Source organism: Pyrgilauda ruficollis, unplaced genomic scaffold (genome assembly GCF_017590135.1).
Source record: "Pyrgilauda ruficollis isolate IOZ18807 unplaced genomic scaffold, ASM1759013v1 scaffold31, whole genome shotgun sequence".
Taxonomy (NCBI): domain Eukaryota; kingdom Metazoa; phylum Chordata; class Aves; order Passeriformes; family Passeridae; genus Pyrgilauda; species Pyrgilauda ruficollis.
Window position 1 is genome coordinate 7181425 of NW_024524489.1, and position 24233 is coordinate 7205657.

Here is a 24233-nt window from a genome sequence, read left to right on the forward strand (position 1 = left end):
ATTATTTCACCTTTTCCTTAAGAACCAGATCCCTGAAGCCATCTCAGCATAATGTTGCTTCTAAAGGGGAAACATGACACAGCTAAATTTACAGCCTTAGTAAAAAAAAAAAAAAAAAAAAAAAACTAAAAATCATCACCTCCAAAGGAACTCAAGTGAAAATATGAGCTAAAAACTAAACAAAGGATTTGACTTCTAAGCTAATCTAATTTTGGAAGGTTAATTTTGGCTGAAGGTAACAGCAATATTTCAGCCAGTTCAGTGTCTACAATACTTTCCCCAGACAGTTTTAAGGATTGGACAGCAAAATTGAATTATGCAGCTCATTCAAGATTTATTTCTGCCTCCTGCATTAACACCTATCATTGAAATCCTCACCAGCAGACATCAGGAAGTGAGAAGGACAATTATATTATTAATTTTAAATAAATTGAGCATGTCTATCTTTTAAAGAGGTTCAAAGTGCCAAGAAAAAAGAAGAGCAGAGGCGATGCCAGGAAGATGTATATGCTTCTAGAGAACTTGACACAGGCTCACATTACCATACTGTTAAAAGACTGACTTTTATTCCCTGAGCTCTCTAAGTGGCAGCAAAAGACAACACATGACTCCTACTGACTGCTGAGCTTTATTTCTAGATCACAGGCTATTCTGAATTGGAAGTGATCCACAAGGATCAAGTCCATCTCTTAATGGAATGGCCAGCTTGGGGATGAAACCCACAACCTTGGTGTTACCAGCACCACACTCCAACCAACTGTGGATCCCTAAAAACTCCACCAGAGATTTTGCTTGTTTCTCCCTTTGCTGTCTGCAAACCAACCTGGGGAAATGCAGCCCTGAGAACAGGGACGAGGAAACAGGGAACAGAGACAAGGAGACAGTCTGAGGCTTGGGAGAGTTTGTGTTTTCCTTTAAGCAACAACCTGTTCAGATTTTGTTGGCATGAAAGTTGTTTTTTCCTAAACACACTGGTGACAGCAAGGGCAAGAGAGAAAGTCATGAATGCAAGGGTTCTGACCAAAGAGTCAAGAAACACAGCTCAATCTGCTATGTCAGCTTAGACTCCTGCCCAGTTTCTCTGGCTGCACAATGGGAAAACAGGGCTAAAAATAAATCTTAATTACTACAGCAAAGCATGAGTCTAAGAGAAGAAGAAAAAAGAATAGTCAGGGGAATGGTATGATACAGAAACACAGTATTCATAGAAGCTGGGATTTCAGGAAAATTTCCTTTTAGTGTCATTCACAGACCTAGCAACTCACCAAGGAAATAAAGATACTTTGCAGTTAAATTGCAGATACATTCACTGACTCAAGTATTTCTTCCTTTACAAAGCTTTTCCTTAAAAAAATACGAAAAAGTGAATATACATCATCTGGATTCATTTTAAAAAAGGATCCTATACGCTTACCTACTGATTTCTATTTGCAAGAAAGGATAGATACACAATAACTTCTGTTCATTAACTTTACTCAGAAGATTTGTTGGCTGTGTCACTTAAGGCAGATTTAAACAAGCAAGGTTGGCTCTGAAGTGAAATTGCAGTCTTTAAACTGCAAAACAATAATTTTACAGTTTTGCCCTGCAACATGTTTCTGATGAAAAGCTAAATTAATAGATTGCAATAGGGTATTTTGGGTAGATAATTTTAAATGCAATTTAGATGCTTTCTCTTAAGATGTATAGGTAAAAATTTGCACATTATTTTCCAAAGCTCTATGGTAATGTCAAATACAGTTCAAAAGATTTGATACTATACCAACAAACACCAAAGCAAAAGCATTTACAGTGCAACTACATATCATGCTGGAGATCAAAGTTGAATTCTCAGGTTCATCTCACACAAAAATACTTCATGTAATGTGCTTTCCTACAAACAAGGCAATGTGAAGCTTTCAGTTAGTTAGCATTTGTACCAGCTAACATAAATAAAATAACTTAATGTTATACAAAAACCTTGAACTTATTGTGATTTAAAAATCACAATCCTTATAATTTGGGGCTCTCTGGATTCTTTTACTCCAAGTAACTTCACCTCCATTATGATTAAATAGGCCCACTTCTAAACCCAGGCTGAAATAAGGTAATGCTACATCTCAATCTTCAAACAAAACAAACTCCACAACAGCCAGTCCCCCTGATTCCAGTTGCCTGGAAAGGTACCAAAACCCCCACTGTTCTTCTCAGTACTTCTATTGTGGCAAGAATCCTAGAGATGATATCTAGGAAAAATGAAATTCTTCCTAAACTGTCTTGCAAAGGGACAAATCTAATTAGGCACAAGGAACTGCAGTTCCTAAGAGATGACCTGTGGGAAGCACTGAACTACCCAAAGCTATTTCAGTGCAAGAAGTTCAGAAAAAATGATATGGAGTTCCAGCCAATTTAAGATGCATGAATACCTAATGTAAACAATGTGTAAAGAAGAGCAGAGCAATTTCTTTATCACCACCACTAGGACAACCGCTCCACTAATAATCTTACATCACAGAATATTTGTTCAGAACACTTACTGGACTAATATTCAGGCTGTCATTTATTTTCAGTCAATAAAATTAGCTCAATAAAATTGGTCTGCTAGCTGTACTTTGCTTTTCCTAAAAATGCTGAATTAGCCATTAGCTCTTGACTAAGCAAGTGGAACAGCCAGACAAGCTTTTATACCCTACTACAGCTATACCAACGCATAAACTATGAAGCTGGAAAGAGATTGCAAAGGGTTTTCAGCAAATCAAGGAACAGGATCAGGTGTGAAAGTCAACAAGCCATAATTCTATTTGATACCAAGGTCAAACACTCTCACCTTCCACCTGACCAAATTCCCATGTGATAAGCACACTACAGTCCAAAAGCCAAGGATCCAAGTCCCTCACAGAGACAATCCCTCCATTTACCACTCTCCAGTTACACCACTGATGCACGATCAGGGCTCACACTGGACTGAGGGCCACAAGGCATGAACAGGCAGTATTTGAAACAGAACTGGTGCCTGGGCCATCTGCCACTATTGTGGCATGACTGCCACTTTCACAGCACAACCCAAGACATTCCTTGAGCCTTCAAAGCATTACACGACTTTGGAAACCATCCCTGCTTAGGTGGTTTCTCTCACTCTTCACCAAGGAGGCTGCAGCTGTGGGAGCTCTCTGCCTATGGGCAAAGCCAGAGCAAACCACTGCAAAATATGCAGTGAAAAGAAACACTGTGGTTAGAGATCTAGACATCAGGAGGTTTTGATCAGCCTGTTGCATTGAATTCCTCATGGCAAGGATGGCAACATTTGCTTGGCTCCTCATCCTCTTTATCTAACTTGCCCTTAGCCACAGGGGATCTTCAGCTCTTCAACACTGTGAGTTGTCAGGACAACTTAGTGGAATGGCCAAGGGGCATACAGCAAAACATATTCATGTGAACAGTTGCCATATATTCTTCTGCTTGCAAAATATATAGGTAATAAAGTTTTAACAACCTTAGTTAAAATAGATACAATATAATTTTAAATTAACACCTGGCTGTAGAGCTGTACTACATGGCCATGATCAAAGCACTGCTATACACAGCAGTTTTAACATTAAAATCATTACAATAAAATCTGTTACTAAACCAATGAAATGTCAGAAAGATTAAGAGATTAATTTTTTACTGGTAAAAATATGCAAATTGAGTACTAGACTGGAATATGGGCATGCCTTTATGGTGTCTGTCAAGGATGTGAAAGAAAAAAATAATTCATTTTGTACTTCATGTAAGACAGCCTGACATCAGAAGTCAGTGGGAGGATGTTTTGTTGGTAGATCAAAGAAAAGGTGAAGTACGTAGAAAATTCAAACCACCTAAGAAAATATTCCAGTTGTAAGCAATCTACTTTTATATTAATTTCTCTAAAGCTCTACCTAATGCTATTTTAGCTCTACAAAGAATATAATTCTTAATGACTTGCATGATCAAGTAATCCCCATGTTTCTGCAATATAGTTGCAGGGTGTATAGCTTAGTCTTTGATCATGCCTCTTCTTCTTCCCCAAAACCCCACCTCCTGGCCCTGGGCTGCAGTAAAACATGCATTAACATAGAAATATAAAACCTAACGTGTGACAGGAGTTCAAAATCATGCTATCCACACAGCACTGTAGGACTCCCAAAATAACTCAAACCCTCAAACTCGATAGCTTGTCCACAATAAAATTAATTTTTAAAATTAACTGAAAGAAAAAGAATATGTTCACAAAGCTGGGTTACAAAATAAAACTCAAAGATGCCTAAATATCGCTTTAGTTCTGTCATGAGATATTTGGATATACTATGATAAAATGGTACATCTCCAACTAACAGATTGCATTTAAAATAGCAGTATTTTTTTTAATCTTGTCTTGCACAGAGACCAGCTGTCTACCGTGAACACTTACCTCACCCACCACCTTTCCCCCTTAAATAAATCCATCTCCTATGAACATCTCTAAGAGTTCCTTTTTTTTTTTCCTAGATTAGGAGTAATTTATTTTTTAAGAGATGTTTCCTTACTTTGCAATGTACTGCTGCCATCTCCTGTGTTAAACGAGGCAGCAAGTAACTTGATACTTACTAACAGGCTATTTAATGTTGATCATATGGGAATGGCTTCTGTTGCTCCAGCAGGGAGTACTCCTCCTAAACACACAGCAGAAGCCTGTAAAAAATTGGTATTACCTCTAAGTGACACCGCCGTTCTGCAATCACTCGCTCATCCTTGTTTCCAAAGAGCTTCTTTGGAGGGAATTCTAAAGTGGCAACCTGGAAGACATTAAAGGATGAATCAGCATCAGAAGTGACAAGCTCAAATGAGAAAATTCTGTTTAAATTAAAAAGCAACTAGGAAGAAGAAACTGCCAAATATTCATGACCGACTATACGCTATTAGTAAATATCACATTCTACATTTCTATGAGGTTATTGCAATCTGCTCTGTAGTATTGCTAAGATAAAGATGCATTTTGTCATCAGAGAGTGACTGAAAGAAAATTTAGGAATTGGACCACCACTGTTTGCCCAAAGAAATATTAAAAATTTGCAATCCAAATGTGCTGTATCATATAGGAAGTAAACAATTTCTGCAGGAAAATGTATCTTAAAAGACTGCATTTAGTCTCTGAAAATCTGTGGTCTCCAACCGTATGGTAGTGTAATTTGTCTGGTTTCACTTATATTCTATCATGAATGTAAGATCATTGGATCTAAGAACTACCACTGAAGTCATGCTCTGGGAGATGCATTGCTGGACTACAGCCAACACCTGACTCGAAGCTTTTGTTGTGCCCTGAACTACCACTTCTTGTAACTCAGCTGCAGCTCAATGCCATTCAAACGTGTGTCCTGCTGGGAGCTGACAGCTTCAACTTCTGAAGAGAATTCACACATGCAGGCAAAATCCTGCTTTATCACACTGAAAAGAGAAAAAGGCAATGGCACAACAGCTAAAAACAACTATTCAGATCTCTACTTTTAGTTCTTCCAGAGAGGCGTTCAAAACTATCTCCTTATTTCTTTTTGCATCCTAAGGGGGAAGGGGGCCAGGGAGAGAGAAAGAGAGGGAGAGAGAGAGAAGGAGGGAGGAAAGTGCCTCCCCTTTTGTATACCAATAAATAAAATACTTGAACTAATTAAAGCCAGCTATGTCTGGAAAACACACTAAAGACTCAAGAGTTGGTAACAAGTACCACTGAACTTGGTCTGCTAAGCCACGGCTGGGAACAATGCAGGAGAAAGCAGGTCCTCTCCCCATAAATTGTGCTTGCACTTGAAGGTAAATCAAACCCATTTTTTTCCCAGCACTCACATCATGAGATAGAATAATGCAATCTCCCACTGGAACTGCTGGAGTTGTTTTGCAGGTGAAATCCCTTTGTAAAATTGCCTCCTGCATTAATTCCCCAGGTTGTTTGATGATATTGAACCAGTAAAAAAGATGCATCATTTTCTAGTCTATCAGCACATACAGGACTGCAGAGAATTTACAGCTGGTTACAGGGAGCAGACATACACTGATTTAAATTGAGGAGCTCCATTATTAACATCGAATGTAAGCGTCTTTAAAATACAGAGGAATTCTGCAATACAAATGATTTATTCCCACTCTCTGGTTCAGCTCCAACTTTGATAATGTTAAAGAAATGTCTAGACATCTTAAAATGATAATAGTGATGTGGAGCACCAGAGAACATGGAAGAGATGTCTGCTCTCCATCAATCTTGCCAGTATGTCCCAACTATATTCCTCAATTTTCTCCAACCATATTCTTCTCAGTGTGCCTGCTTCTTCACGTTGGCAGGACAAACAGTACACAACCAAACAGTATCACATTATAATGTCCTGGGGACTTATTTTCACTGTATTACTCTCTTCTTCACCTATAAATGATTCTAAGTGCTAATATTTTCAAGGACTTCAAAATCCCACATCTGCAGAAATTGCATTTTACTAAATAGTACTGCATCATGACACTACCAGGAACAACTACCACCACCATCCCCTCCTGGCCGTAGGAGATTGTTTTTTATATTTATTTGCTAATAAATGCTTTCATTATAGAATTTTAAAATAGTGTCTATTAAAAACCAATTTGCACAATGAACCTATCACTACAGCTTCCTCAGACCTACTCTGTGGAGTCAAAGCATGGTCTTAAATCAGGAAAAATTTCCTTATCTAAATTAAGTTCCATCTGAACAGGACTTTGGGGACAATCCTACATAACTTTGGGATGAGCAAGCTGTTTTCCTAAGGTCTCTGGGTGTATCTTAGGAGAAAACCAGTTGTATTTTATAAAACCAATGTGTTTTGTTCTGTTTTGTTGAACAATTTCAAACAGAAATAGCTACTCACATTGCTTTAACATTTCTTAACTCCCAAGTCACTACCATGCATATATCTCTGAAACTAAACCAATTAAAGTCCATTACTATGTCATGAATTTAATATGCAAGACAAAAGTCTCTGCCAGTAAACTTTGCTCTGCAATGTTCAAAGTCATAACACGTACCCATATGAAAATCATGAGCTTATTGCTGGTCAAGAATTAGGGATCTGCATACTTTGTACGTTTAAAAGCCACCAGAATGTCAATGTGCCAAATTATTCTTGACATAGATATATAAAGTTAATATGTTTGTAATATGCCAGTGTTGCCAGTGTATGTATAGAATATACCTATTTATACATTTATGTCACTTGGAAGGATTTTTTATCCTGCAGAGGTATGTTATAAAGGACTAATCAATTACTGCAGATGGCATCTCTACTGGGCCAGATGCATAAGTTACACAAACCTCAGGCCTGCTAGAACATTTCTGTGTCCCACACTTTCCCAGTGTTTCCTGGCTCCTCTTTTAACCAAATTATTAGCAGATGGCTATCTCACAAATAAAGTACAAAGACCATTTCCATCACACAACAAATGTCCACCCATCTACGTGACAGAAAATGCTCCAGCCACAAATTTTTCATCATCACTTCAGCAACTCAGTCATTTCAATGGGTTCTATTCCACTACATGCCCACAGTCTAATGCCCACCAAAATGAGAAAGAGACATTCAAAACTCTGCAGGCTTGAGTTTCAGGCTATCCAAACACTTCATGCAAACACAACAGCACTAGTTCCCACCTACTTTTCAGCTTGAAAATTATCTTTGCAACATAAGAAATGGACGTATCCATGCAGTGAGGTGAATTGTGCAGTTCTCTATATGACTGAAATTTCAGTGTAATAGGAAGGAGTCCATTGTACTATATTTATATAAAAACACACTATTAGTATATTTACCAGAGATAATATGCTTATTATACATACATATACACATAAACACACATACACACACACCACCCCCCCATGGATCTTTGATATTCTGCCTTTATTTAATGCAGGGAAAAATACATTGGTGCAAGAGCCCCAAAAATATACAGAGTGACTATAAAACATTCTTATCTCATCATAATTTTGGTTCCTAAAAAAATGAATTAAAAGAAGCTCAGCAACATAAATACACCAAAGTAATGATAAATGTTAAAATAACTCTCTATAAAAATCCTCTGTCCTAATGTACTATTTGATATACAGGCTCTGAACATAATTGTGTGAGATTCAGGAAAGCAAGGTTCAGTAGAATTTTGAGGTTTATTTATACTTTATTCATTTAAGCCAAAGTGCAGTAGCAAATACTTCAATAAATATTGCAAATTTTGCCACTAGTGGTGCTACAGCACCTTTATGAAACTGTACAGTAACTTCAGTGGAAATAATCACTGTTACAGGTTAATGCACACAGTACAGTATGTGACTGAGCAGCATTTGTCCTGGAACTGAAATATGTAAGAGATCTTGCAGGTATGGATTTTGCATCAAGATGCTTGCCTTGGCTCAAACACTCAAAGGGAATTTCACACTATCCAGATTCAGGAGTATAAATTATTCTTTCAGAATTAAATGTTTGTATACCCTCTGGCCCAAATTAATTCTTCAAGGGTCTCACCTTGACAACGAGATGAATGTTTTGCGACAATGCAAGGCGTAACCGTGGAACTGGACAGGCAGTAAGGGAAATTATTCTCCTTCCATGGAATTTCTGAAGCACATTTCTCCCTCCCTCTCCCACTTCCTGCAGTGGCAATGGAAGCGCTTGGCAGACAGTCTTTTTTGGCAGAGATGTTTTGTCGTTTTCTAGGGCTGCTGATGAGGTGATGTATTTTCTGTCAGGGGAAATTAAGAGGCATATTCCCCAGCCTGATAGGAAGAGAGGGCTTGAATGATTTCCTGAGAAGCTTCTGTATATAGCGTGCAAGATTTCTAATTTTTATTCTGACAGCAGAAGCATGTCCCTACTAAAATTAATCACTGCATCCCTGCAATCCAAATTTCATTATATCCATAGGAGTGCACACACATGCATACTTGTACCATGGGCAAGGCTGGGACTGTGCTTAGACTCAAAAGGCAAAGGCAGATCATATATTTTATAATAGTACACAGAGACCTCAAGACTGCATATCAGCACTCCTAATGTCTTTCAGACATTAAACTTTTTACAGTTAATGATGTTTATCCTACCTGGCAACTGTTGCTAGGCAGTAGCAGTTGTAGAGAGAGGCAAACAGTAATTTGCAATTTACTCCCTAATTTCTTTACAATAAATAAAGGCCATGTTTTATTTCTAGGTCTAGCATTACTTAGAGGCATGTTATTTGTCTGTCTCAGCAATATTATCTGTAAGAAACAATACTTACCTGCCACAATGGAGTATCTGAGTTAGTACAATCAAATTTAGACAGTATTAGGTTCAGTCCTCAAGCAGAGAGTGCTTCGTACCCAGTACATGTTATTCTGGTAAACTTTAAAAAGCTAGAATGGATTCCTCTTCTCCCACATTCCAGTCAGGAGACTGGTTTTTGGCAGGTATTTAATGCTGGTAAGAGCAGATGGCAGAACAGCAAGTGACCCTTTATTCTGTCACCTATTCTATCTTACATTCAACTCTGACCTTAAGTTTCTGGGAACAGCACATACCTAACAACACCTATTTGGAAGCAAATCCTTTTAAAGTGAAACCAGACATCATAGTGTTCAACTACTGAGCCCCAGGGAGAGATGTGAATTTGGAGACTGGCATTTTGGAAACCAAGATAGTGAAAATGAAGGTTCCAATATCATGAAATGCTCTGCCTGGGATGGGGTGTACTCTCATTTCAGAACCTTTATGAAAAATAGTCATGAGCATTTGAAGGGTGTCCTTTAATTTCTATTATAATCTGTTGGAGACTTTTCACTGACAGTATGTCTGCTTGGGGACCTGCTGGATTTCATTCATTTCAGGAGTTTTATGGTACAGCAGAACAGAACATGTTAATGAAAACTCTTGTACAATACTTTGCAGATGATATTTCAACACATAGTGGACCAAAGCAAAATACCACATAATACAGCCATGTAGGCTTGTCACTTCTGAAACATGAAATTCTTCCAAGTGTTATGCTCCCTAAACATTAAAAAAATTCCATTTTCTCACATCAAGCAAAAATCTACAGGATTGAAACATCTCATTATTTTTGGCTGGTACAGTCTATGTTTTAGTGCCTACAATAAGGTAAAAGACTTTTTAAAGAAGAAAAACAGGGCAGACATTGATAGAGTCTGAGTCATCTTTAACCTTTCATCTCAAATTCTCTTTTTACTTCAATGTTTTGATACATTTAAATGGGGGGGAAAGGGGGAAAAAAGAAAATTAAGGAAATGCTAACTATTTAAAAACTCAGTTATCTTTCGTTCTCATGTTACTTTTACAATTCTGAATTTTCTCATTTTTCAAAGAATAGGTCTGACTTTTGATCCTTTGCACCAGAAATTTCTGTCACAGATGAGAAAAATCAAAGAGAAGAACATGGCATGGTTTTGTAGCCACTGTGGCTGCACCTGACTTGATTCTGCAGGAAGTAATGAGAGAAAAAACTCCTACTTTTAGCTTTTGAAGTTTAAACAAAGTAACTTAAGCCTCAGTATCTCAATATGTACTAAGACTTCCAGAGTCTAAAGAAACTAGACAGAAGCTGTATTTTTAACTAGGAACTTGCACCAAGTATTTAAGGATTTGTCAACGTGAAAAAAACAAAACCAAAAACAAACTACCACAAGCCTAATTCCTATATTTTTATTTATATTTTGTCTGAAATCAATTACCTTTTCTACACAATTTCATAAGAAAGCAGTAGGCAAAGGTAAAAAGTTAACATTTACTGGACAGATTAAAGGCTGCTTTATAAATTCTGAAAACAATCAAATGGAGACTGAAATAATTTGCTATACTATCCACTAAAATGAAAACAATAAAATAACATATAAAAACACCTAAGTCATATTTTCAGCTGATATAGCTCAAACTTTAAAGTTGAGTGAAGAAACCTCTAAACTTATTCTCCTTTAAATAAAATAGAAACACATTGTGTAATTGTGTAAACCCTTCAGTGCTCTCCAAACATATATGCTGCAGGTAAGTCATGCCCTCAGAGGAGAGAAAGATTAAAGATTATTTTCCATTATCAATTAATCAGGGAGAGGGAATATCCAGGGAATTATTTTCTGGATATGCAGCTTGACACCTATCTTTCCTCTTCAGTTTCTAATACTTTTCTCTTTACTTTTTCCATCTCTCCCAATATGTTCTTCCCCCACTTCCCAGCTTGTCTCTGTTTCACACAAATATTATGCTTCCCTCCATTCCTGCATGACCTACCTAATCCTTTTCCTTACATTTGCAATCCTCCCTTTCCTTACATTTGCAACCTGCCAGAAGGGGAGAGGGATTTGATATTCTCAAGAGGCATCCAAGGATCTGAAGTGTACCCATATCACTCTTCTAATGGAGTGAACTCCCTGGAGAAGGCTGAACAGCAGCAACCAAAGTCACCATTTATTATAACAAACAAGGGTAATTAACCTCCTAAAGTGAGGAAAACTCAAATGACCAGGAAATAGGAACAAGAAAAAGGATGTAAGCAACCTTCCTCCTACACAAAGGGTCTCTGCAGAGGGGTCCTCAGTACCAGCCCAATCCTTCACTGTCTTTGAGAGGAGCAAGCTCTGCTCCCGAGGTATCTGTAGTGTTTCTGAAGCTGAGGAGCTGCTTTAGGCCCATCCCTGCTGTGTCCCAGCTCCCAGGCTTACAGCTCTCTCTTGTTTTCTCTCCTTGCTGCTACAGGCACCAGGGCCTGGATCTCACTCCAACACACACAAGGGAATAAGCATCTCCCTCCTTCCTTGGGTAAGTCTACTCTGAAAAATCTTAAATAAATTGGTTGGCAAATACTTCCCTTCTGACAAATGCAAGAGATTGCACCAACATACTAGAGTATGGGGGGTTGGGGGTTTTTTTGGGGTTTTTGCAGCCTGGTATTTTCTCTACACAATTTATGCCACAATTTGGTTTCTAGTCCCTTCACAGCACAGCTTTTTCTCTTCAAAGAAGCTGCTTTGCCCCACATACATGAGAACATTCTTTTCTTTCTGCTATCCATCCTTTTTGCTCCATGGCAAAGGTCTACCTAACCACAGAACTGGTTTAACTTTCTCATTTCTGGCTGGCAGGGGCAACTCCTGATTTGCACGTTGCTTTGTGCTTGGCCCCACTGTGACCTGGCCAGCAGCCCAATGAGCCAGGTCTGTTTTATCCCTCCAGCACACATCCCACTGAGGTCAGAGTGCACTGGAGACCTTCCTAGGGTTAACCTACCAAGCAGGCAATTTGACAACTTCTCCACTTTACTCAGACTGGTTACAATTCCTTGGTTTTTTCCTACTTATCTCACTGGAACACCATGCATATTTATATCTGTATCTACAGCTATCTATCTATCTATCTATCTATCTACCTATCTATCTATCTATCTATCTATCTATCTATATCTTAGTATCAAGAAGCACAAGCACTTACATCTCCTCCCATAAATACATGCAGTTCTGTTGCAAGTCAGGATGCTGTGACGAACCCCCAATAAACTGGTATTCACCAATAAATGAGCATATTCTCAGGACACACAAGCTCTCACAGCTCTGCTCTCTTTAGTTCTGGGAAATTCTCTTTGAACTTTCAAGATCTTTTGCCAGTTATCTCCCCCAGACAGGCATAATTGTTTCTCCAAAGAACATTTCAACTCCGTCTGTCCCACTTAAGAGGGACAAGAACATAAAAAGAAAAATTCTCCTCTGAACCACCCTGAAACCTCCCTATGATGAAAAATGACCAAATAGGATTAGACACCAAAGCTTTCTCACTTTGAATCATGTCTAGCTGTCCATCAAACAATCATCTGCAATTATCAAAACAGTTTGAGAGCTCTCATATCCATGTTCCTCCTTTAAACCAGCAAGATGACCTAGACTTAATCTGCAGTTTTGGAGCTATGGTGAGATGTGGAGGCTTTGGTTTATCAGTGTAATTTTAACTCCATTTAGTTTGCCTCCTTCTACTGAGAAAAATCAAATTAACTGAAGCCAAAGAGATTACCTTGCACTACAGGAGTATTTTTCTTAAAGCAATTCTAGACTACTCTGAATAACAGCATACCAAATTAGAGCCATAAACAAGAGTCCATATAATATTTGACAAATTACTTTATTGTTTGGCCCTTTATAAGCAGTACAGTAACACTTAAATACAGAATATCTATGAAAATAAGCAATAGGATGTAACAAAGTTCATGCAAACCTTGCATATTTCTATAAAATTATGCAGTTTGGAGATTTTAATATTTTATAAAAATCAGAAGCTAATATAGCCAGGGCATCTTTCTAAATAGAAACCAATACCTGTATAGCTCTTAGGATGACCAATGAAGGAGAGACAAAAATTGGCCCAAATGGCAAAGAAAATATTTTCAGTTTCATATGCAAGCTGTAAAAAGACAGCATAAGATAGCACAGAAGCAGAATACATCAACCAAAGGACAGAACTGCCTTACAGGTAAACCAGTCAAAACCAAATAAAAACAATTAAATTTGAGTTGTAGATGTGTTTGGAAAATAAATATGAAAAATTCCTACCATACTATGTCTTTGCAACCTTGATTTTGCTCCCTTGTTCATCTATCCCTTGCCCCAAGAGAGAAGTCTGGGGGAAAAAATACCAGCATGGCATTGCAGACCATCAGCTAAGAGAAAGGCTTGTGCCAACCTAGAGATTAAATGGACAAGTTAATACCTGCTCTCTATGCTCTTAGGTCATGATTTTGCCAACTAAACATTAATCTTTCTTCATGTAGTCTCAGGTCTTGGATAGTTCTTTAAAGAAATAGTAAAATTGGCTGGTTTTGCGAGGTTGTGTCTTCAAAGTTTAACACATTAATCAATCTTTATAAAGGTGTGGGTCAAACCCAACTTCTCAAAAAGGCTATAAAGTTATTTTCTGTAGATCTCTGTAGGGTTTATTTTTCTTTCAAAAACTATTTGGGATTTGATTCATTATCTGCCTGCTGGGATTTCCAGCAAGGTCAAGGCTGTACCTGCAATAACACAAGGTAGGCGATGCATCAACCCCTACCTTCACCATGGCTGCATACAACATTGCCCCAACTCTGCTGATGCTACAGTGCCTACTGGGCCGCTTGGACTCCACACTGAGAAGTCACAACACCATCAGATTTATGCAACAGAAACAGGATCAGAGAAAGGGATTCACCACAGCAGTTTTCACAGCTCTCCCTAAGAAGATTTGCTTGTTGCACATGAACTCATCTCAGAGACATCTGGCAGCATTTATGACACATCCCCATCTCGTGTGGCTGACTGATGCCATAAATTTCAGTCACCCTTGCCTTTGAGAAATGTTAATAATGAAAACTCATCAACAAGCAGTAATGATTTGTACTGCTGACTAGATGGATGCCTTTCTGACTACTCAAAATTAATGGCAAGATCTCAGGATCTTAAAGAACAGCTGTCACAGAGAAATACACCTGCAAACAAACATGCAGTATGCCTTCAAGTGTGATTTGTTAGAAGACATAAAGTGCTAACCCTCACAACAAACTGGACTGATTACAAGGAGAAGTTAGATAGCCTTCTGCATCATTTAAAGTGATAAAACCAGAGAAAAGGCAGTGCAGGCACGCAAATGGGAAGCTTAAATGGAATTACTTAGTCCCCCCAACAGTAAGAGTGACTGATAGTCACACAGTATACACTCATTTTCACTTGTGTCTAGTCATACAGGTACTTTCGAACTAGCTGCTTTATCACAGACTTAAAAACTAGCTGTAAGCCTCATACAAATTTTCCTTCCACTATTGCTGTTGCCACTAGGTAAAGCTTAAGATGACAGGTAACCAAATAATTGTAATAAACTTAACAGATATATTTTCACGAGCTTGCTTGGCAAAGGATTTTGAAGGGCAGGGCAGAAAAGCAGCTCTGGGTACCGAAGGCCCACTGTTACTATCAGTTTCATGAGAATACCATATTTTGTACTGCTCTTGAGAGTCAGGATGGTGGGTAAGAATAGATGTTTGTTTCCAAGTATAATAAAATTTCTTGATCAAGCACTTAAAGCTAAAGGCTTCATAAGCAAGACCCACATAGACATAGAAATCTCAAAGACACACTCATGAAAAAGCCAGCATGATACTGAACCAACATTATTACTTAGGGCAGGGCAGAAAACAGGGATGTGTTTTACAATTGCAAGAATTTGGGTGTAGATTATTATGTCAGTAATTCCATAATTCCCATCTATCAGATGCTTTCCAGAACAATGTTTTTTCCCAACAAACACTGCTTCACTGAGTCTGTGTAAGAGCCATGTTGCTCCATCTACACAAGTTTTAGCAACCCAGGAAGACAGTGGAAAGCTAAAAAACCACATTATTTTTTCATTGCTTTTTACAGCAACTTTACAATGAGTTACAGCACATATGAGCCTCAGGTACAATCAGAATGGAAATTATGCTACTCTACCTATTTAAATAAAACCCTGCAATACATTAATTTGCAATTACTTTACATTACTGGTACTATCAAAAAACTGAACTTAAAAGTAAAGGTTTCCTTATTTATTATCTGATTTAAAAATAAAATTGGAGTTAGAGTTGAATGTAAAATGAGTAATTTAAGGATTTAAAATACTGCTAAAGCGCTGTTTCAATTTTTTTCCATAGGACATGCAGTGTTCAGAAGCGGTTTTAAAAAAAATTTAAAACATTTCCTGGAAAATATAGAGTATACACTCAAAAGCAGAGTACCTGCACTGCTGACAGCAGTGTACACACAAATATCAAAGCATCATTAATACCCAGTAGTACCTACAGTTAAGTATGACAGAAAATAATAAATTCAACAGAGAAGAAATTAGCCAAACAAAAACATACCTTTAATTCCTTTTATTATTTGCAGCATTTTAACAAATTATAGATAACCATGAATTAATCAAATGTTTTAAGAGTATGTCCCAAAGTTTGGCACCCATGAGAAGAGTGCTTTTTCATCTCACTCTCACTCACATCACTAACATTCTCACACTGAATTTTGGTTTTCAGACATGGCCAGACAGCTTACCCTCCAACACTATTATTCCTGGCTTTGGTTCTGAAATATGTCCTACAGTAAACTGGACAACATCCTCTGCTTTCAGTCTTCTCTTGACATCTTCAATTCTATACCTGCAGCTCAATATTCTTCCTGAAAGCCATTTCTTCTTTGTGTTTATTTTCATATTAAACCACAAGAGATTGTATTTTATTGATTTTTGTCATGCAGGCATGTCTAATATATTTTCATTTTTTGGGCTGTCTTGCTTTAGGCTCTCTAGAGGGATTGACAATTCTCTTCTGTAAGATGGAGCTTTCTGTACATTGTGTTGCAGAGACATATAGTAAAAGACCCTTCCACTTTTTTTTTTAATATATTTACAGCAGTGAAGAGAGCTGTACAGGAAGATCTCTCTTTGAATACAAAACAAGGCATTTAGAAACATATTTATTAACTGTACTATCAGGTACACAGGCCAGAGAAATTTCTTTTCTTCCTTTCTTCTAAAGTCAAGTCATTTTTAACTGAGAAACACAATATTATTTTCACCATATTGAGTCTGAAAGGTCATTAGCAGGAACATGATAAAGTAATACTTTAAAAAGACCTTTAAACAAAAAATGCCTCTTGTAGATTGTAAAAATGCTAACCTGAAGGTTAGTTTGAGAATCACAGAATGGTTTGGGTTGGGAAGAACCCTAAAGCCCCTCTCATTCCAACCTCCCTGCCATGGGAGGGATGCCTTCCGTTAGACCAGGTTGCTCCAAGTCCTGTACAACCTGGCCTTGAACACTTCTGGGGATGATGCAGCCACAGCTTCCCTAGGCAACCTGTGCCACTGCCTCACCAACCTCACAGAGACTAATTTCTTCCTAGGATCTAACCTAAACCTACCATCTGTCAATTTAAAGCCATTCCCCTTGTCCTGTCACTCCCTGCCTTTGTAAAAAAAATCCCTCTCCAGCTCTCTTGGAGCCCCTTTAGGCACTGGAAGGTGCCCAAGGTCTCCCCAGAGTCTTCTCTCCCCTAGGCAGCTCCCTCAGTCTGTCTTCATGGGAGAGGCACTCCATCACTCTGAGCATCATCTTTCCAGCCCTCCCCTGGACTATCTCCCACATGCCCACCTACTGCCCACAGTGCTCTAGATGCAGCCTGGCACGCAGCTGGCTTTCCAGGCTGCAAGCACACATTCCTGGGTCACACTGGTGTCACTGGCAAACATGTCTCTCCTTGTGCTCCCTTGTGTTAGGGAGCACAAGACTCAGCACAGCACTTCTGCTCTTTTACTCCTCTAGTGTAACTAGAGAAACTGTAAGCCATAAATGTATACTAAAATGTGTAAAAATTGTTACTAGATACAGAGGGAGAAAATTTTCAGCTTTTCTTTATTTCAGATGACAACTGATAAGAGTAACCTGTATCTCAATCTCATTTAGATAATGAATCACTCATTTGATGAATACAACAATGCCTAAATAAACAGCTAATATTCTTACTGTGCTACAAAATCTGCAATCTGTATTTCCTTGTTCATTTACCTGGTGGTTCCAAAGAGAGGAAAAACCTCAAATATCCTATACAAATGCTGCTTCCTGAAGCACAAGAGAGGCATGGTATAACTCTCCAGATTAGGGTGAATAAAGTTTAGCAGTTTCACATGTGCAGTTGTGTCAGTAATACCACCTAAATATGTAAGAAAAAAACCACAACCTGCAGTACAGTTGGAGCCTCACAATTTTTGTTACTCTCTATGCTGTTTGTTCAAAATTAACCAGGGTATTTTCACAAAAACTAGAGTTTGAGCTGGGTCACTGTATCAACTGATATGAAAGGATTCTACTTGAAAGACCTACTTAATCTAGCAGCATATTCCTGACAAACCCAACAAGATCAAGCTGTTCTCACAAACCCTTGGAAGGCAGTGAGACTGTCACTAACAGCTAATGATTAATGCAGTACACATTCAAAAGTCCCCTGAAAGAAGGTAGTAATAGAAAAAAAGAAGAAACAGCAAAACCTCCAATCCTCCCCTCTGCTTTTCACCAACCAGCACAAAAACAGACACAAGGTTGCAGCCCAAGGCATTCATTCCCCAACTCAACTGATAGTCAAAAACAGCTAAGAAGTGGCTCAGTCTCAATGAGCACCTAAACCTCCAGCTATATTGTCTAGGAATTCTTCTCAGAGGCAATCCCCTCTCACAGATAGCTTTATCCATACAAAACTGTTTACTGATAACACAACATGAATATTTTGATATTACACAAATTCAGTAGGTAATTGAGTAGTGCCTTGAAAATCAGATTATCAAATGATCAAAGGAATTATTCTGTCAAATAGTCCAAAAATTATGAGATGATGGATCACATGTCTCTAAATGCTTTTTTTTTCAGTTTCTACGTTACTCATGTAGAAGACTTTTGCATAGCACAACCAATGAAACCTGGTGTTTGATTTAACTTGTTTCATTCTGAATCTATCAGAAGACCGATAAAGCTCAGAGAACTTTTTGGAAGCTCTCAAGTTTCACTTGCTGCTAGGGAAAGACCAAAAAATGCCAGGTCTCATTGACAACCCCAGAAGCAAAGAAAGGAAAGGAGAAGAGATAGAGAGAAGCTGTATTTCTGCAGAATCACATGTACCAAGCCAAGGAAATTTTGCTGCATGAATGTAGCACCCAAAGCAACAACAAACACAAATTAATCCCCAAACTGGGTTTTTACAAGGTTCTTACACATTCAGATTCAGTGCCGTGACAAGAAATTGTCACAACAATTTCACACACTGAAATTCACACACTGATTTCATTTTCCAACTAGAAATAGATGGAGAATTGTGTATTATGCAGGAAGCAAACATGCTGGAGGGTTTGCTGTTGTCTCTGATGCTCCAGTTCTGGTTAGCAACGATGAATTCAGAGGGACCATTTGGAATAAATACATTTCTCAGTAATCAAGCTTTCACTGAACTACATGATATGGTTAGCAGCGATGTTTTTCACACTTTACTTATTGGAATGAATTCTCCTGTTCATTTCTAGATAGATGTACTGAGAAATATGCTAAAATCTTCTTCTAAAAATTTCAGCAGTCTCATGCTGCAGAAAGAAAGGCCAGGTGAAACTTCTAAGGATCTACCACTTAAATCCCATCTGTAAGTAGTGGCAAACTCGGGTTGATATGGAAGTATTACATATATAAACCAGCAGGTTTGCAGACTGCTCTGAACATAATATAATTAGGAACAGGAGCTGGAAATATGTGACAAAATATGCTTCCTGTGCATGCACTTCCTGACTGTTCTGGGTGACAAGAATATGAATGTTAAAATTAACTACATCATAATTACCATAATTTGTACTGAAAGAAGCCAAAGGCTATAATCACATGCTTGTAAAATAGTATTAAAGGATTTACACACAAATACGTGTTCTAAAACTTATTAACTTTTTTTTCTGTCAATATTTATGGAAAGATGTATTACCAGGCCTACTAAATTCCAAAATTAAGGTCTGTCCTTAATTTAGATTCATATTTCAAAAACTATTTTCTAAACGCTTTTCTACATATAATTCTGCCAGAATACACATCATGGCATTTACTATTTCCAAGCATATCAATGTTGCAAATAATTTTCATTTTCACCTATGCCCTAATACACAATTTCCATTTTAAAAAAATAGCTTTTAGACTGTTTATACATTCTTGGTGCTTGGTGTTTGTCCTATGGTTCTCATATCAAATCTCTGAGTCCTATTATATTTTACCATTGTTTAAAACCAAAACTACAGTATATCAGTCTTGACTATTTGGAAAAAAACCCAACCCAAATTTGCTACTTCATATCCAGACATGCAAAAACATCCTTCCAGTTCAGCCAAAACTCATCAACAAGCTTATTTCTTAACTGGATCAAATTTTCAAAGAAATAGACAAATCCTAAAATATTGTTAGAGACTATGCTTACAAATCGTCATAGGGCTCCATGAAAGAACCTGAACAGAGAATCCATATCCAAATAAACCTGAACTTTCTAAAATAATGAGATAGCATTTGCAGCAAGATATGCACAATCATGTTCAGTATTAAAAGCTACACCCTGCTATCTCTAGTGCACATAACCCCTGATTTTAAATTGCCTTCTTATTCTCCAGAGTCTTTAAACGTCAATGCCAACAATGAATGAATTTGTGAACAGACTGGGACTTCAGTCACTGCAGCACCAAGACTTTGGCATAAGTTCAGCAGGTTTCAGAACGAAACAATTTTCAACATTGTCTTAGGAAAGTTCCGTTATTTACAACTACACTACTCTAAGCTATTTAAAACTGAACACTTAAAGAACCCAAACATCCAGAACTTTGCAATCAATGTGAGCATACTACCTACAGCTTACATACTAAATATATAGTTACTAATGCCAGTAAACTAGAAAATACAATGGTAAAATCAGCAGTTTCAGGCCAACCAGCTCTGATGCAATAAGCTTCTGACTTCTGCTGCCAAATTAGCTCCTAAGCTCCAGGAGCTCACTAGTTACATGGCAACGGGTTTGCCAGCCCTGCAAGCCAAGTACCTCCATCACAGAATATGAACATAAATTTTGCATTCAATAAAACTCTACAGCTGCAGAGTTAAAAACCAGAACTGGAGCAGTCAGAGAGCCAAGATCCCAGCCCAAACACTGCCTCAAGTGCTCTGCACAAGTCTGCTGCCTTACTGCTCCACTCCTGATTTAATTTCTGTTTGCATTCTTCATTGGAAGGGAGAATTCTGCATGTCTGATAAGACATTAAAAAATAATTTAATCATTACATAAGTACATAGAAATTGTCTAATTATCCTTAAGATTATTGGCAGGGGGGTAAGAATAAAAATCCCCAAATTCACACCAACTACATTTTTAAAGTTAGTAACATTCTGCATTTTTCTGTCAGTGATCAATTCCAGAATCCAAGGATGTTCTCCTAAAATTAATGACTTCACCTCAAATTCATCCCCTCTCCATTATCTGTGCCAGCCATTCATGTTGAAGATTTCTTCCACTTACCACTTATCAAGAGCAGCAGATGCATGGACCTCTTAAAAAGGAAACAGAGATCCTTCCCTGGCAGTCACCCAAAAGAGGAGTAGAGAGTCAAAAGGAAAGGACAGTGAGATCAGTCAGTGGTGGCTCCATAAACAGTTCATGACTCTTCATTAATCATTACACAGCTGAACTACACCTGAATAATAAGCAGTAGTAGAAAAGTGTCTAAAATGAACTTAAGAAACAATTAAAAAACTGGTGTCTGCTCTATTTTAATAGCAAATATTCACATTACATGTTGGCTGATTGTGAGTATGGATCGATGAAACAGACATTGCTGTCACTGAGATGCAAACATTTGTCTGTCTTCACTGAGATGCAAAATATATTGGATGAAAAACAGACTTTTTGAGTTTTGAAAAATCTGAAATATTACAAAGTATTTAAAATGTTTTTAAATAAGCTTGCAACAAATGTTTTGATTTCAGTATATTTTCGAAAACATTCACTTAGTACTTCTGAAAAATCTGGGAATTATTTTCTGGTCTTTGAATTTCATGCAATTCTTACGGATTATGGCCCATAATTAATTTTAAACTCTAAACGGTCCCTTTGTGCCTAGACCTCTAAAGACACAAATATATACTTATATACAGACCTCCATAAATTAAATACAGATATTACAGAAATTATTACATTCTGTTCAATAAGCTAGAAGTCAATAGCTGTGGCATTCCTAGTGAACAGGACACATGCATGTCCTTATGTCCATAAATAAATCTATAAATGCATGCATGCCTTGTAGCTTCTCCTTGGCAGCTCTCCAGGGATTTTCTAATATTTTAAGTCAAGAAGCACTCTTAGCAATAAAAATGCCTCTATGCAAGATGCTTTCCTGAACAACATGCAGAGATTTTTATGCACACAGAAACAGTTTTCAAGATGAGTGACAGGGAACTCAATAAGCAGAGCCTACAGTGAAAGCCCCACAAAACCTGGATGCAAGTGGGACTTAAGGACTCTCATGTGAAGGAGGGACTTCATAAACCCTGGATTTGGTTAGGAGAAAGACAAATAGGAACTGTTTCTCTGCTCTCATTTGAAAGAAAGTAGAGACAAAAAAGTGTTAGGAGAGTGAGAAAGTGGTAGGAGAGTGAGATTTCCCTTGCAGCAAGATGAGGATCAGGAAGGAAAGTCTTCTGCAGAAACCAACATTCTGGTACTATTCCAAAACCAGTAACTGGTAAGAAAAGATGAAGACAGAGGGGAAAAACAGGAGAATCTAACTATGGAAATTCTCACTCCTCTATTGAGAATGAAGAGTCCATTTGCTCTCTTCTCTGACTAATAGCAAACAAAAAGTGCATTCATTAGAGAGACTACCGCAACTGAAAGCTAAGTATGGTCTTAATTAAAAATCCAAAAGTAATAAAATGGTCATTAACAACCTAGCAGTGCAAGAAAGCTGGAGCTGGACAAATGACAGTCATGTAGACCCCCCCAAAAAAATAGACACTGTAAAATGCTTGGTAGTTATCTGCCATTGGCTCAGTATCACTCTGCTGCAGCTTCTTCAGTCTTTCAAAATTTGCATGTGACACATTTTAGTTAGATAAGCAGTTGTCAGCAGCCCCTTAATTACATTAGAAGAAATGTGCAGATATATCATATATATGACATCTTGTAAGACCAGAAGATATTAGGTACGTTTCTGCTTTTGAAAGAGATACTTTTTTTTTAAAACCTTCCTAATACATCAGTTTGCCAAGACATCCCTTTGGGAATTCAGTGGCAGAAACATGAAATGCAAGATCAGCAAATTATTAAAATACTGATATAGTAACTCAGAGCTGAGCAACTAATGAGCTGTAAAGTTCACTTCTAAAAGCAGGACACTCATATATTAAACATGCCCACAGTATTTTCACTGTTCATTATAAATATTAATTTAGAGTGGGAAGGTGAACTGTGCAAAATAAAACTCAACTCTGATAGATTCTGATAAGATCCTTTTAAGGATCAAGTTTCTTTGAAATAATACATAGTGACTAAAGACACAACTCTGACAAGTTTGGTATTAAAATGCATTTTAGTATCATCCTAAGTGAATCCTAAATTAGCTCAATGACAGATGAGCAGAAGCAGACAGATGAGTTTCAATTTACCAAACAAACTGAACTGCTACTCACATTGCAAAACTAATCCAAAATTACCATAAATTACAGCTGTTTTAAATAAAGGTAAAAATATGGAAAATCATCAGTCATTCACATATGCAACACTGTTAATGAAATTCCTTCAAAGAAAACAAATGCCAAATCTTTACTGCAGCACACAATATTTTGTGTTTCATCCATCATAACATGCTCTTCCCCTCTGATAAACAAGGACACAGTAGTTTGCAGAAATGCTGACAAGTAGAAGAAATCCACTGCATATTATATAGGTCTCTTCTGCCCACAAACCTGCCATTCCCTTTGATGTTCCAAGTCTCAAAGCAGGAGTGGACACAACGTGTGCCTGTACTGTGTAGAACATCGTCGGTGCTACATGGGTTTCCTGAACAGGTACTTACGTGTCAGTACCTATCTAAAAGCACTGGCTCACATGATCAAATGCTTATCTTGCTTCTCCCAATCTTTAGCATGCTTGGTATTTAGCAACCATGAGTGTATGTGAACCTCTCAGATAATTTGGTGAAAGTTGTGAAGTGAAAGTTCAGTCAAGGCTGGAAAAAAATACTACTGGCAACCTTGTATGACTTGGTACTTCTAGAGACTTACAAAGCTTCTTCACAAAGGAGCAGACAGCTTAATACCAATATCATATGTTTCCCACATGGAAATTAGACACTTATGCTTTGGCATAACTTAACCAAAAATTCTGTTAATGCACTAGATGTGAATCTCAGTAAGTTTACCTAAGACACAAACATATGGCAACACAGAAGTGTCAATAAGGAACAAACTGACACATTAAACTAGCAAATGCATTGACCTAGCAATCAAAACCACTAACAGAGAAGATGATAAAAGAAAATAAGTTGCAAAAGAAAATTGCCTCTATAAGATACTTATAAAATGTGCAGTGTAGAGAATTTAAAATACAGATAAAATCCACACGAAAGATATTAACTATGAACTGTTAATTACAACAAAAACAACTT

General features: G+C 37.6%; 1 protein-coding gene across 1 annotated transcript in view; it reads right to left on the reverse strand.

Moving 5' to 3' along the window:
* KIF16B (kinesin family member 16B) overlaps positions 1-24233 on the reverse strand; it is a 134108-nt gene that overhangs the window by 10559 nt on the left and 99316 nt on the right. Inside the window, exons 24-26 of the mRNA XM_041473931.1 lie at positions 9256-9272; positions 8505-8721; positions 4689-4772 (exon numbers count right to left, since the gene is read on the reverse strand). Coding sequence (XP_041329865.1) covers positions 4689-4772; positions 8505-8721; positions 9256-9272 — 318 coding nt within the window. The remainder of the gene's footprint in view (positions 1-4688; positions 4773-8504; positions 8722-9255; positions 9273-24233) is intronic.